This window comes from Vitis riparia, chromosome 8 (genome assembly GCF_004353265.1).
Source record: "Vitis riparia cultivar Riparia Gloire de Montpellier isolate 1030 chromosome 8, EGFV_Vit.rip_1.0, whole genome shotgun sequence".
Taxonomy (NCBI): Eukaryota; Viridiplantae; Streptophyta; class Magnoliopsida; order Vitales; family Vitaceae; genus Vitis; species Vitis riparia.
This window is the reverse complement of record NC_048438.1, coordinates 2,219,515-2,235,526: the sequence shown is the minus strand read 5'-3', so window position 1 is coordinate 2,235,526 and position 16,012 is coordinate 2,219,515. Positions and strand designations below refer to the sequence as shown.

The 16,012-nt window shown below is 36.5% G+C and overlaps 1 protein-coding gene across 1 annotated transcript in view; it reads left to right on the top strand.

Annotated features, from left to right (window-relative positions):
* LOC117920436 (protein RRP6-like 2) overlaps positions 1-16,012 on the top strand; it is a 47,127-nt gene that overhangs the window by 14,126 nt on the left and 16,989 nt on the right. The window contains exons 2-6 of the mRNA XM_034837964.1: positions 1,867-2,022; positions 2,279-2,437; positions 2,516-2,599; positions 7,725-7,804; positions 7,908-7,958. Coding sequence (XP_034693855.1) covers positions 1,867-2,022; positions 2,279-2,437; positions 2,516-2,599; positions 7,725-7,804; positions 7,908-7,958 — 530 coding nt within the window. The remainder of the gene's footprint in view (positions 1-1,866; positions 2,023-2,278; positions 2,438-2,515; positions 2,600-7,724; positions 7,805-7,907; positions 7,959-16,012) is intronic.

Here is a 16,012-nt window from a genome sequence, read left to right as displayed (position 1 = left end):
CCTGTAAAGGAAAGTCCTTTAGCTCCAAGTCCTCTACCACTTTTGAAAATCTCCTGATTGAAGCAGCAAGTCCACCTCCCCTACTCCGCTCCTCTGGATATCTGACCATATTGAAATCCACCCCCCCCCCCCCCCCCCCCCCCCCCCACACACACACACACACACCCACACCCACACACCAAGGGTCACTCCATAAACCTTTTATTGACCTTAGCTCCTCCCAAAAATCCTCTCTATCCCTATTACATACCGACCCATACACACCAGTGAAAACCCACATCAACCCATCCACACAATTCTTAAACCGACATGAAATTGAGAACTCCCCTTCTTCCACATCAACCAATTCAACCAATCTGTTATCCCAAAACACTAGAATACCTCCAACTACACCCCTAGAATTGACTGTTCTCCAGTCTAGATGTCTTCCCACCCCAAGACTACGGACAAGCCCCGTACTCATTTCCTTGATTTTAGTTTCCTGCAGACAAACCACATCCGCTTTATTAGATTTTATGGCTGACTTAATGACCCTTTTTTTATCACTGCCATTTGCCCCTCTGACATTCCATGATAAAATCCTCATCTTCATTTGCACACCGACCCAGAAACCCCTCCAGAAATACCTGCATTGGTAACCATCCTAGCTTTTTTATAGCTTACTGTCCACTCCAGCTTCTTTAGTTCCCTATTGGATTTGAAGCCGATGACTTCATCTTTCTATACGCCCCGCCCTGCCTCTTATGTTCAATTCTCCCCTTCATTCTCCTCAAAAGGTACAAAATTTCCTCTTCAAACCCTTTTGTTGGCATACCCAGACAACGACTGAACTTCGTAAGACAGCTAGAACTCCATCCTTCATCTTGCCCCCCCCTCTTCCAGTTGAAAGGCCATCCTATCCGCTAATGGGCTCTCAAAACCTGAACTAAACGAAACAATAGCTAGCTCAGTCGCACTATCACTGTTTGATGCACAATTTGAATCTGATTAGAAATTTTAGGAGAGCGATGCCATTAGCAGAATGGTAATTAGCACACTTGTTTCTCTGATTGTTGTGTGGACCAACTCAGTGATATATTCATCATCAGGGCAGCTGCCATTCTTTTTCTTCTTCCTCCCAAAAGCCCTAGGTTTGTTGTGAGAGGTCCCCCTTTTTTCAAATATCATGAATTTTTAGGGCTAAAGATGCCTTTACTCCTCATAAAAGGCTCTAGTCTTTAATTAAAGAATACTGTGGTTTTTCCTAAACCAAATTTTAGAGATGTGATTTTATGTTTTACAAAACAGAGTATTGCTACAATTAGGCTTAGATATGCCATGTGCTTTTCCAAGCATGAGTAGACATGTGTACCCATGTTCATCTCCACGTGGCCTATGTGGAAGTCATGTCCTATAAAACATGGCAAGAAAACAATTTTTTTTCTCTCCACCTTTTAGATTCATCTTTGGGATGGAAATTGTTGGTTCACCTCACTTGTAGTTACTGTTGTATTGATCTTTTCTTGATAACATAATTCTCTTTCTTCTGGGTTCTCATGCTGGTGGTAGATCTTCAATCAATGTGTGTGGCAATGTGTGTGATACATTAGTGTCTCCTTAAGTACCTTCCAAGCTGACATTCATTTATGCCATTTCTGTATGAATTTGATAGGTATGGTCACAGGTGAGACATGTAAGTAATCCATGTCTGTAGGTCAATATTTTTTGGTTATGTGTTGGCTGACTTTGACTTTTTGGGTGTTTTGTTTTTGTTATTATCTTGGTCTGCTTATCCCCAAATGAGTCATTTTTAATTCTTGCTGAAATTATGTAAGAAATGCATAATGTATATGTTAAATTGCTAATGGTTGTATTACATGCCTATAGGAGAAGCTCTCTCTGCTGGATTTTGTCGACAAAAATATTGGGGATCTTATGCCTGTAATGCCACTTTCTATTGAGGATACCCCATTCAAGCTTGTTGAAGAAGTTAGGGATTTGAAGGAACTAGCTGCTAAGTTGCGCAGTGTGAATGAATTTGCGGTAAATTTTGATTTCAGTTTTTTATTTTAATTTATAAATTTAATAGGTATGTGGATGGAACCTAAAATTTTCAAAATTTGTCACCCCTCATTCTATCTTTGTAGCTAAATTGTGCACTTAGAATAAGAGAGTTTGAATTGAAGCTATTCATAAAAACTATCACTTCTAACAAGAAATTTACATGCAAATAATATGTACATAATGTCATCTGGACTAGCTAATTTTCAGGTCTCTTTCTTTTTGAACTATTGTTTAGGTTGATCTGGAACATAATCAGTATCGATCTTTTCAAGGGTTGACTTGCTTGATGCAAATCTCTACTAGGACTGAGGATTTTGTTGTTGATACACTAAAGCTTCGCATTCATGTTGGTCCATATTTGAGGGAGGTCTTCAAAGATCCAACAAAGAAAAAGGTTGATCTCTGTCTTGTTGCTTATTTTTGGTATTATAATGGATCTACTTCATTTGTGATGATATACCTAATTAATTAGGTTATGCACGGGGCAGATCGGGATATCATTTGGCTTCAACGGGATTTTGGCATATACATATGCAACATGTTTGATACCGGACAGGTTTGCTTTGAAACAGTGGTTTATTTGGATTCTGGGATTTTGTACGAGCCTTATTTTCTGCTTCATGGCATTTTAGACAAAAATTATTTAGAATGACTGGTATGCATAATTTATTTTCAATAGGTAAACTTTGTATTTTATTTTTTATTTTTTTTGTTTGGTGTGGGGGGGGGGGAGGTTTGCCACCGGGACTCCAACCTCCCACACATTTTAACCTCCATAGGAAACATTACACATAAATACATGCTATAATGACCATTATGTATCTTTATATATTTCTATGAAGGATGAAATATGTGTTTGCTTTTGAAAAGATTGAACCACAGCTTATGCTATTCATTATGATAAATCATGTGTGCTTTGTACCATAAGATAAATCAGATTGAGCATTTTCTGTATCATATTACTATTCTAAAGCTTGAAAAGTTGGAATTCATCATAGTAGTAGTAGTTTGGACAAAGTAGGATCACTTTGTCTTTGAGAGAGATTTAAAATGTTTCTTTAACAGGAATGCTACGGTGGAGGAGATGTGAGATCAGAATTCTGATCAAGGAGGGTGGAATCTAAGATTTTTGAGGAATTTTAATGACTGGGAGGTGGGCATGGTAGGAGATCTGCTCCTTAAGCTGAGAGGGCTTAGGCCGTCTTTGGAGGAAGATTCAGTCTCTTGGAAGGGAGGAAAAAACGGTTAATTTAAAGTCAAGAAAGCGTACAGCTGTTTAGTCAATCCCATTGACACCGTTTTTCTGGAAAAATGCATTTGGGTGGATAGTGTTCCTACCAAAGTCGCTTTCTTTGCGTGGGAGGCTACGTGGGGGAAGGTGTTAACGCTTGACAGACTTCAAAGAAGAGGATGACAATTCCCTAATTGCTGTTTTTTGTGTGGTTGTGCAGAAGAATCTGTAAATCATGTCCTTATTCACTGTATAGTGGTTAGAGGCCTTTGGGAGTTAGTCCTTGGGCTTGTAGGTGTTAAGTGGGTCTTTCCAGAAACTGTAAAGGAGGTCTTATTTAGCTGGAGAGGTTCTTTTGTTGGAAAAAAAAGGAAAAAGATTTGGAAGTCCATCCCATTATGTATCTTTTGGACGGTTTGGAAAGAGAGGAATAGATTAGCCTTTAAGGGGGGTGTGCTACATATTCAGAAGCTAAAGAATCTTTTTGTTTGTAGTTTGTGGGGTTGGTCTAGATTGGATATTGGAGATGACTCCCTCTCCCTTCTAGGCTTTCTAGAGTGGCTAGCATCCACTTAGGGGGGGTGAGGTCTTCTTGGTCTCTTTTGTTTTTTGTTGAGAGGCTATAGCTGCCTTGTATATTTCCTGTATGCTGTGTGGCTATTGGCCTCTATCTTAATACATATTTGGTTTACGTATCAAAAAAAAAAATGTTTCTTTAAGGCCTAGCTTAAAAACAATTTTAGAACATTTTTCCTGTTCTTCTAGTGGCGAGTCATTGAGAGAAGTTGATACAACATTTCCTCAAGGCCACTTTGAGCACTTTCAGTGAAAATTAGAATGAAAATGTTAAGAGAAAGCTTTTTGGTGCATGCTAGTTTGAAAAATGAAATGAAAATGAGGGTTTGAATGCAAAAGTGTAGCCAAATGAGCCTTTGGAAATTGGTTCTTTTGTGTCTTCAAAGTTCAATTCAAGTGGCATATGAGTACAACCATTACCCAGGTAAATATGTCTCACAATGCTATTAAATATATACACTGAAAATCATGCATTTTATCCCAATCTAATTTGGAAAACATGGTTCTTGCTTTTGAATCATCATTAATGAAATATTGTCTAGTAAAAAAATTTATTTTTGTAAGTACACTATCCTTTTGTGGTTAATTTTTTTTCTTACTAGGCAATTCAGTCATTCAATATCTATGTTGGGATTCTAGAGTCATAAACACGGAACATGCGTCATTTGTTACTTTAGTCTGATGAAACTAAAGCACCTCTATCATCGATATGGGATCCACTATAAAGAAGAATGGTTTAGAGCTGATGTTAACCCCTCAGAAAAGTCAGTACCCTTATGAATTACGTAGAGTTAAGCTATTAAAGACCACCTTAACAAATTTGCAGGTCTATTGCATGTATACTTCCATCATGTTTGCTTGGGTGTTTAATTGGTTTAATGCTTCAGCAAGGCTTCTTTAAGGCAGGCTTGAGGGGGTAAAGCTTGATCTTGTTAATTGGAATATGTTGTCTTCCTAAGGGAGGAGAGTGAATGGGGGTAAGGAGGCTTGCTTTTGAGGGATGGTCTTTGGAGAAGGGAGGTAAGGCAAGGTACTATCGCGCTGTTGCGCCTGGGGAGCGGGGCGTTTGTGGAGATTTCTCTTAATTGAGCTTTCTACTTTTGTTCTCTGTTCTTAATGATAGAGACATTTTAGTAGTAAGCTACTTCAATTTAATTGGATGTTGAGGCCTCCAGGTCCAATAGGTTGACAAGCCTTTCCGAAATTGAATTTTGTTAGGGAAAAGAGAGATATGATGGTTTTGTTAGAGACTATTTAATCCTTAGGAGAGTTATGGGAAATACCTCATGTTCTAATTGGGAAGAAAGGGCATTGGTGTCAAGTCTTAAATGGATTCTAGACTGATCTGCTTTGTGCGAAGGCTAAAAACGTGATTTGGTAGGTGTTCTTAGATTCCCATATGCGTTTGTAGAAAGGCACTTCATTTTGGATGGGTGTTGAGCGATAGATGAGGATTGGTTTATCAGGTGTGGGCTGCAAACTTGATATTGGAGACCCTTCTAATCATGTTAATTGGGTTTCCTCCTTAATATGTTACTTGTGTAAGCTTTAGGAAGATAGAGATTAAGTGAGGTAGATCATATATCTTATTGTTGCTTTTCATTGCATTAGTAAATGAGGCTATTTTAGCTTCTTTGAGGGTTTTAAGGGTCTCCATGAGGGATCCATCATTCCCTTTGCAAGGATGGTAGAAGGAGTTTAATAAGGATTTTGAAATAGAGTGGGAAACACAATCCTTAGTAAAGAAGTTGGGAGAAAGAGGAAGAAAGGTTGGAGAGCTATTCCCTTATGCCGATTCTGGATCATATGGAAGTAGAGGAATAGGCTTGCGTTTGGGAATACTAAAAAGGCCGATCACGCTCTCAAACAATCATTTATGTTTAATTTTGAAATGAATTAAGAGCGTACATAAGAGACCACTCTTTGTCCATGTTGAACTTTTATTGATTGGTTAAGCTCTATGTAGTTGGTGGGAGTTATATTTTGTGTATCCCTCTGCTTGGTTATGGCCTTTTGGGGCCTTTGTATAAATTGTGTATACTTGAGTGAACTTTTTGTTAGATTACGTTAATATAAATCTTATTTGCCTATTAAAAAAGGAAAAAAAAAAAAAAAGATCTTAGGATCTGAAGTCCATCTAAAAAGGACCTTCTCTATGTGGAGTGTGGGCTCCTATGTTACATGACACTTTTCCTGGTGTTAGCATCAACTGGTGATGCAACTTTCCTAGCATTAAAGATCTTGGGATCTGAAGTCCTTCCGAAAGGGGCCTTCTCTGTTTGGAGGGTGGGCTTCTATGTGACATGGCACTTTCTGATTGACCAGGTAAAAAAAATACCTGTGGCACAAACTAGACAAATAACATTGAATAATTAGTCAAGTAGAGGTCACAAAACAGAAAATCGACTGTATGGTTCAAGTCAAACAACCATTTCACAATGGATTCTTTTGTAACCTATCTCCTAAGTCAGTTCTATGTAGTGTTTTAGCATATGTGTGACCTGTGCTCAGCTATAACATTTTTTCATGCAATAAAATGAGAAAATTTGAACCCGAGATGTATCCTAACCCCATCTAACCTTTACCACTTGAAACAGGATTAGGAATATGTTTAGTTTACCAACATCTAGAATTGGGAATGAAAAATCTATTTTCAAAATGAATCCCCAGATTGTAATAGATTTAAGATTCTCATTCTAATGTTGATGATATTGGGAATTTGAGATTCTTGTCAAGTTTTATTCTTATTTTTGCATTTGGTTATTGGAGGAATTGCTTGAGAATTAATTTGAATATACATGATAACCTATAAAATAATATTCATGAAGATCAGATTTATTTATAACCAAGGGGGGCTTGAGAATTAATCTAAATATACATGATAACCTAAAATATAATATTTATGAAGGCCAGATTTATTTATAATCAAGGGGGAAATAAAAATGGATTGTTCATTTTCCTCCTATTCTCATTCTCAAGGAATGAGAATAAAAGAATATAAGTTTTATGTGGATAAGATATATTAGAGAATAAAAGAATATAAATTTTATATGGAAAAGATATATTCCCACTTTTGAGGTCATCTTATATCCCCAAAAAAATCAAAACTTCCAAAGTTATGTGCATTTTAAGTATACTACTTATATTTAGAAATAAGATGCTTATTTCTTAGTAAAGAATTAGGGATACTCATGAACCCATCGGCATTACACATTCTAAGGGGTAATTCTGTTCTGATTGCTGTTATGTTACTGAAATACTGTTTTTTTCTTCAATATTTGTTTTCATATGCATTTTACTTAACAGTATTCCTACATGTTCACGAGTGGTATGAGATGTTCCCCATCTTATGTGCATTTAACTATAAAAATTGCCTCTTAACTTCCTTTCCAACTCTAATAAATTCTCTTGCCTCTCTTCTTCCCTTAAGAAGATGTGATGTGAATCTTGTGGAGCTTTATGAAAGCAGCTAAAGACACTTGTTGTTTAAGAAAGGTTGTCTGGTTTTGGAAAATTTTGTTAAAACTTTCAGAAAAGCAACAAATTTGGCAGATATATTGTCTTTAAGTTTAATTGCATATTAAAAGTAGTACAAGCCATGCTCTGACCTCCTTTCCAATCTATATCATATGGTTATAAATGACCAGTTCTTTATGGGAAGGGCATTATCACCACCTGGAATAGTTTTGTGTCCTGCAATAATTTTCACTCGAGTTGGATATATAGATTTTTGGAGTTTTTTTTTTTTCTTTGTTGACTAACTTTTTAATCCTTTTTAAAAGTTCTTCCTTACAAGTTATGTCATTGTGTTATTTATTAGGGTTTATTTTGTAGGGTCCAGGAAATTAATTTTTTTTCCCCCTCTTAACCATAGGCCTCAAGGGTACTGAAATTGGAAAGAAATAGTCTGGAGCACCTTCTGCACCACTATTGTGGAGTCACTGCTAACAAAGAGTAGGCATTTTATGTAAAAAAGTATTCAAGTTATCTGCTGCTCCTTGTAACTTGACTGTCTTTTTCTTCAGTATTTTACAAGGTTGATCTCTTAAATCTGCAGATATCAGAATGCAGATTGGAGATTACGTCCTCTCCCCGATGAAATGCTCAGGTAAATCTACTTCTGGAACTTATCACTCCTATTTTCTAGCTTTCTTGCCCTTTTTTAATTTTCATTTTCTTCTTTCATTTTTTCCTTGTTTTCAAATTTTGGATTTCTCCTATTGGAATCAGAAGGCCCAAATGGCTACACATGGCTTATGGTTCTACAATTTATGAGTATATGTGGTAGTGAATGACAACTGGTGGTAGTGGTTTCATGACATGTGGCATGATTAAAAAAAATGGAATTTAAGCTACTTGCTCTTTGGGATTTTTGATGATTGTCCACTTCCCCTTGCCCAAGATGCCTAATGGAAGCTGTCACAAGAAGGGCATTTGTGATACCTTCCCTTATCAAGAGTGTTGAACATGTCCCACCTTATCAGGAATGTCTTTAACCAGAATGTATCGATCTCCATAAGAGCTCTCTCCTATGTACACTTTAGTACCATCTTAATTCAATACCACCTGACAGGAATGTCTTTAGATTCAACCAAATGGCTTTTGAGCATTATTATTGTCCTCAAAAATTCCAAGATGCATGTATGGTCTTGGGATTTAAGTGGGCTGTTGCTTCCTTTATCCTTATGTGTCTTAAGCCCTAGTTTTCAAATATTTACTGTGCATGATGTTGTGTACATGTGATAATTGTTTAAGTGGTAGTTATTATATATATTTTTTTTTGATAGGTTAAAATGTTAAGTGGTGGGTATTATAATATGCCCTACATATTTACAATTTTATTAAAAAGATTATTTTTTTAAAGGAGAAAAATGGGTGACAAAAAGGAAAGGAAGAGAGGATGATCCTACTTGAGAAAATTTTAAGCGTTCAAAGCATATGTTGAAGATCAAAACTTAAGTATATAATTATTGTTTCAACAGATATAAGGAAGCATTATTGAAATGAACGTATGTTACTTAGCTAGTCAGAATGATGATTTTAAGAGATGATGATGGAAGAAAAATGAAATATTAGGGCGTCTAAGAGGGGTACTACATGAAACTATCCATTCTTCTCAAGGTGCTTTTGTTCAAGGGAGACAAATATTGGATGCAGTTCTTATAGCTAGTGAGATAGTGGATGAGAAAAGACGATCAGGGGAGGAAGGAGTTGTCTTCAAAATTGACTTTGAAAAGGCTTACGACCATGTGAGTTGGGATTTTTTTGGATCATGTGTTGGAGAAGAAGGGGTTTAGTCATAGATGGAGGAAAAGGATGAGAGGCTGTTTGTCCACGGTCTCTTTCGCAGTCTTAGTGAATGGAAACGCTAAAGGGTGGGTCAAGGCATCTAGAGGATTAAGACAGGGCGACCCTTTATTCTCTTTTTTGTTTACTTTAGTTGCAGATGTACTGAGCAGGATGTTGTTGAGAGTAGAGGAAAGAAATTTGTTGGAGGGTTTTAGGGTTGGTAGGAACAGAACAAAGGTGTCCCATTTGCAATTTGCAAATGATACAATTTTCTTTTCTAACACTTGTGAGGAAGAACTGCAGACTCTCAAGATTTTATTGCTAGTGTTTGGGCATATTTTTGGCCTTAAGGTTAACCTTGACAAGAGTAATCTTTATGACATTAATCTTGATCAGAATCATCTTTCTAGGTTGGCCGAGTTGCTTGATTGCAAAGCTTCTGATTGACCTATACTCTACTTGGGTCTTCCTTTGGGAGGGAGCCCAAAGGCTTGTGGCTTTTGGGATCCAGTGATTGAGAGAATCTTGAGGAGATTAGATGGGTGGCAAAAGACTTACTTATCTTTTGGAGGTAGGATAACTCTTATCCATTTTTGCCTTACCCACATGCCTAGCTACTTTCTCTCCTTGTTTAAGATTCCCGCATCAGTGGCTGCAAAAATTGAGAGATTGCAAAGGGATTTTTTATAGTCAGGGGTTGGGGAAGGTAAAAGAGATCATCTTATTAGTTGGGATGTAGTGTGTAATCCAAAGGCAAAAGGGGGATTGGGATTTGGGAAGATTTCTTTAAGGAATCTCGCTCTCTTAGGGAAATGGTTGTGGAGGTACCCTAGGGAGGGTTCAACTAAGATGGATTGGGTTCCCTCGAGAAGCATCTCCAACATGATGTCCATCAATTATAAGGGTTTTGGTTTATCTAAGAGAGGGATAGTTTTGTGGCAAGCTGCGTGCATTGCTTTAATTTGGGTTGTGTGGCGGGAAAGAAATGCGAGGATATTTGAGGATAAAGCAAGGAATTCAGAGTATCTTTGGGATTCTATTTATTTCCTATCTTCTTTTTGGGCTTTTTGTTCCAAGGTTTTTAAGAGGATTCCCCTTAATGTGTTACAACTTGATTGACTAGTAGTGTGTAGCTCCAATGGGTTGGTCTAACCTAGAGAGTTTGTTTATCTTTACATTGTATATTCGTGTTTTTGTATTTTTGTAGTTTAGATTTTCTTTGGTGGGAGGATTCCTCATCCTTCTTTTGTACTTCTTTTTTCTATGAATGTATCTCTGTTGTTTCCTATCAAAAAAAAAAAAAAAAATGAAAATTTTTCTTTACTATATTAGTTCTTATTTTTTAAGTTTCCCCCATATTGATGGATGGTGATGAACTTGGATGGTCAGAATCAAGGAAGAAAATTTCAGCTACTTTTGCCTAAATTTCAGATTTCGATGTGGTCAGAAACGAAATGGGGCCAGAATTTCAACCACAGGGAAACTGCTATTTCTCTAGATTTTTCCTATTTGTCATTGATATTTTGGCAATTTTTTGTGTTGATATTGCACCACATCAGTAGCATCACTCTTAACACCTTTTTAAAATCAAAAGGAAAAGTCTTTATAAAGGTTAATGGAAGTGAGGGACTAGGGGCTCAAACTTAAGCCTTCTAGCATGGGAAGGTGGCTCTCTACCACCAAGGCAATTTTGCCTTTATTAATATATATATATATCATTTTTTTTTGATAAGTAAGCACAAAATTCATAAAAAGAGGCAAAAAAGGCACAAAGTATATAAAGAGTATACAAGGCTACTACGGCCTCATAAGCAAAAAACCAAAAATAAACCCACCATCCCTTATCTGGAGGCTAACCACTCCAGAAATCCTATAAGGGAATTCAGCTCCTCACCCATATACAATTTAGCCCAACCCCAAATGTTACATATAAAAGAATATTTAATTATCTGAATTACTAACTCTTTCCCCTCCCTAAAAGCTAGCCTATTCCTTTCCTTTCAAACCATCCAAAAAATAAATAACGGAATGAAATTCCAAAGTTTTTTCCTTTTTTTTTTCCCCACGAAGGAACCCCTTCAACTAAATAAAACCTCCTTTACAAATTCAGGAAATGCCCACTGTACCCTAAACAAACCCAAAACTAAGTCCCACAACACCCTGACCACTGTACAATGAATGAGAATGTGATTTACATTTTCTTCTTCACAAGCACACAAAAAACAACGATTGGGGAGCTGCCATCCTCTCTTCTAGAGTCTATCAAGAGTCATAATCTTCCCCCAAGTGGCTTCCAACGCAAAGAACACAATTTTAGTTGGAACTCTCTCCACCCAAATTTTATTTTTTGGAAAAACGACCGTCAAAGGCCTATCCAACAGGCTGTAAACTTTCTTTACTCTAAACTGCCCATTACCTCCTTCCTTCCAAAAAACCGAATCTTCCTCCAAAGTTATACTGTGACCCCTCAACTTATGAAGCAAGTTGCCGACCATATCCAACTCCCAATCGTTAGAATCCCTAATGAACCTCAAATTCCAACCTCCTCCTCCAAAATTCTGGTCCCACGTTTCTTCTATTGTCGCCTTCCTATGAGCTGCCAAAGTGAAGAGGTGCGGGAATATATATATAGATATATCATATCATATAATATATATAAACTTTACTTTTGCGTCTCCTAAACCTTTATATCTTTGCAAAAAACGAATATTAAAATACAATTTTAGTAAATAAATTAATATTAAAGATCTTATTTTTAAATTTCATTTTACTAATTGTTGAAAATATAAAAATTATCATGATAATTTTCTTAATCAATATTTTGTATTTAAGCATAAACTTGTAAATAAAATTACCTATCAAAAATTAAATAAATAAAATAAAAAATAAATAAACTTGTAAACAAAATTATAAAACATTCTTAAACAAAAAAATAATTATACATATATCATTTTTTTATATCCTTGAATGCATCCAAGTTAGATATATATTTATTTTAGTATTAAGATGAAAAATATAAAAACCTTATCGAATAATAACAACTCAATTTTAAGGAAACTTGATCAAAACCCATCTGAATGTTGTAAATACTCTTAAGAAATGATAAAACAAACAATATTACACATATTGAAAACACATTTAATACTAAAATGAAGATATATCTAATTTGGATGTATTCAAGGATATAACCTTGGATTTCGTGGGTCCAGCCAAAAGTTAGTTTTTCTGCGTGGGAAATAGTGTGGGGTAAAGTTCTAGCCTTGGATCAAGTGTAGAGACGAGGTTAGTCTTTAGCAAATCGGTGTTTTTTATACCTTGGAAATGAAGAATCTATCGATCGTTTGTTGCTCCATTGTGAAATGACAAGGGTTTTATGAGAGTTGATTTTTGTACATTTTTAGGGTGCCTTGGGTGCTTTTTTCGTCGGTCAAAGATATTTTGCTGGGTTCACATGGTTCTTTTGTGGGTAAAAAGCGCAAGAAGATTTGGCAAGCAAGCCCTTTATGTTTGGTTTGGATGGTGTGGAGGGCCAGGAACAACATTGCTTTAAATAATGAGGTTTTTTCTATCTAAAAGTTGAAAAAGGAGTTTGTTTGCTTTCTACGGTTTGAGTCTAAGTTGTTTGTAGATGATTGCCCCCCGACTTTAGTAGGTTTTTTTTTTTGAATGGTTGGGTACTTGTTGAGGTTCTTTCTATACACCTTTGGTTAAGCCTTGGTGGTGAAGGGAGGTTCGTTTTCTTGTATGCCTTGGGCCATTTCTATGGTGGCTCTTTTTCTTTAATGTAAGTCTTTATTTATAAAAAAGGATATAATAAATCGAAGTGCCAATGCCGCTTTCATTGCTCTTATGCCAAAAATGAGTTAATCAATCAAAATCTCAAATTTCAAACTTATTAGCTTGGTTACAAGTCTATATAAGATTATAGCTGAGGTCTTATCAAGGCGATTACGTAGAGTTCTCCATGAAACAATCTTTATATTTCAAGGAGTTTTTGTTAAAGGAAGACAAATTTTGGATGTAGTGTTAATAGCTAATGAAGTGGTGGATGAAAAAGGGAGGTCGGAGGAGGAAGGGGCGGTCTTCAAATTGATTTTGAAAAGGCCTACAATCATGTGAATTGAGGTTTTTTGGATCATGTTCTAGAAAGGAAAGGATTCAGCACAAAATGGAGATCATGGATAAGGGGTTGCCTTCTTTCAACAAGTTTTGCAGTCCTAGTTAACAGAAATGCCAAACGTTGGGTTAAGGACACTAGAGGCTTGAGACAAAGAGATCCTCTTTTTCCTTTTCTTCATACCATTGTGGCGGATGTCCTAAGTAGGATGATGATGAAAAGGGAGGAAAGTGGTTTAACTAAGGGTTTCATTGTTGATAGGGATAAGACTAGTGGTTTTTTTTTTTTTTTTTTTTTTAATACAATTTGTAGATGACACCATTTTCTTCTCAAAAGTTTCTCTAGAAATTTTGCAGAACCTTAAGCTATTTTTTTTTTTTGGTTTTTGGCTAGTTTTCAAGTTTGAAAATAAATTTAGAGGTGAGCATTCTCTCCGGTATTAATGTTAGCTAGGAGTTGTTATCCAAGTTTGCTGCAATGCTTGATTGTAGAGTTTCAGAGTGACCTCTCTCCTATTTGGGGTTCCCATTAGGAGAGAATTCAAAGACAATAGGATTTTGGATTGCAATGATTGATAGAATCACGAGGAGGTTAGATGAGTGGAAAAAGGCTTTTTTGTTTTTAGGAGGGAGAATAACCTTAATTTGGTCATGTTTGTCTCACATTCCTAGTTATTTTCTCTCTTTTCAAGATCTCAACATCAATAGCCTCAAAGATTGAGAAAATGCAAAGGGACTTCCTTTGGTTTGGGATTGGGGATGGTAAGAAAGATCATCTTATTGGTTAGGAAGTGATATGTAGGCCAAAGGAGTTTAGAGGTCTAAGAATAGGGATGACTTCTTTGAGAAATAGTGCTTTATTAGGGAAGTGGCTTTAGAGGTTTCCTAAGTAAAGTTGTGGTCTTTGGTATCAGGTTATTGTGAGCATTTATGGCACACATCCTAATGGATGGGACACCAACTTTTTGGTTAGATGGTCACATGGATGTCCTTGGAAGACTATTGCACAAGTCTTTCAAGTTTTTGTCCCACACATCTGCTTTGTGGTGGGGAATGGGAGAGAATCCTATTTTGGGAAGACTTATGGTGGAGAAGTCAACCTTTTTTTCTCCCAATTTTTAGAACTTTATAGAGTCATCTCAGTGAAAATTCTCACCATCTCAACCGTCCTTGTAAATCCTTCTTGCTTACTTGGAATAACTTCCGCCACAATCTCACTAATATTAAAATTGATTCTCTTGAAAGACTCATTTCTTCACTCACCTCAGTGCGCTTGTCTCCACCACCGTAAATTCAAGGGCATATTCTTTATCCTCCTCTGGCTTATTTTCAATAAAATCTTTATTTTTGGTCTTGTCCAAGTCCTCAAATCCAATCCCTTTCTTTCAGGCCAATTTTATTTGAAAATCAAAAGCCCCTTCAAAGGTTAAGGCCTTTGCTTTAACCTTTGAAGGGGCTTGTCTCCCACCACTGCGAATTCAAGGGCATGTTCTTTATCCTCCTCTGACTTATTTTCAATAAAACCTTTCTTTTTGGTCTTGTCCAAGTCCTCAAATCCAATCCCTTTCTTTCAAGCCAATTTTGTTTGAAAATCAAAAGCCCCTTCAAAGGTCAAGGCCTTTGCTTGGTTAGTGGTGCACAAGAAGGTCAATACCAGCAACTTGCTACAGGCAAGAAGACCTTACAAATCTCTTAGTCCTCATTGGTGCATTTTATGCCAAAAAAAGTAGAAAATTGGTTGACCATCTTTTTCTACATTGTCTATTAACTTTGGAGCTTTGGCATAAGCTCTTCAATTGAGCCAATTTGGTTTCAGTGCAGCCCAAGAGTAACAGAGATATGATGATTTTCTATTTTAGAGGATTGGGGAATTCATTGAAAGAGAAGACTCTTTGGCAAATTGTTTGCCTTACTATTCTTTGGATTATGTAGCAAAAGAGAAGTGTCAGGATTTTTGAGGAAAGATAGAGAGCAGAAGAGACGTTGTGGGATCTACTTCATTTCTAGTCCTCCTTTTGGGCCTCTTGTTCGGTTGCTTTTAGGAGAGTCCAACTTAATGCTATTCAACTAAGTTGGCTTTCGGTTTGTAATTCATAGGGGTTGGATAACATTGAGAGGGGTTGACTTCAATTTCTAAATTATTTTGTGTATGCCTATGTTTTAGTTCTCCTTGTAGAGTAGAGGAGTATACTCTTACTTTAATCAGGTTTTGTATTCTGTGAGGAGGATTCCTCATCCTTCTCTCTTTCTTTTATTAACAAAAATTTATCTTTGTTTCTGATAAAAAAAGAAATCTAACCAGCACGCCATATCATGAAAAATGAATGTGTTTTAAGAATAGTACACAGTGCAAGTTTGCAAAGCAAGGGTAATTGAGATGAGACCCACCCATTCTCATCCATGGGAGGTTTGGATGATGGCTCCCTACCTAAGATGTCTCACTGAAGTCATTGTACTTGGAGCATGAGAGCATTGGTGATGGCTTTGCTAATGTTTGTTAAGAATGTTACCTTATCAAGGTAACCTTACATACAAAGTATATCAAGGTGTACAATGATACCATCCTATAGGCATTACTGTACCTCTATAGATGCCTCTCTTATTGGAGCACACTTCATGCTCTAAGATTATAGGCTTAAGCCTTAGATCAAAGATTGTATCCCCTTGAGGATGCACCCCTTATTTATCCTTATGCACGTTGATGCTTAATGCTTTTGGGACTGTGGTAGGGTTCAGGAAGTATTAAGGTGTCCTAGA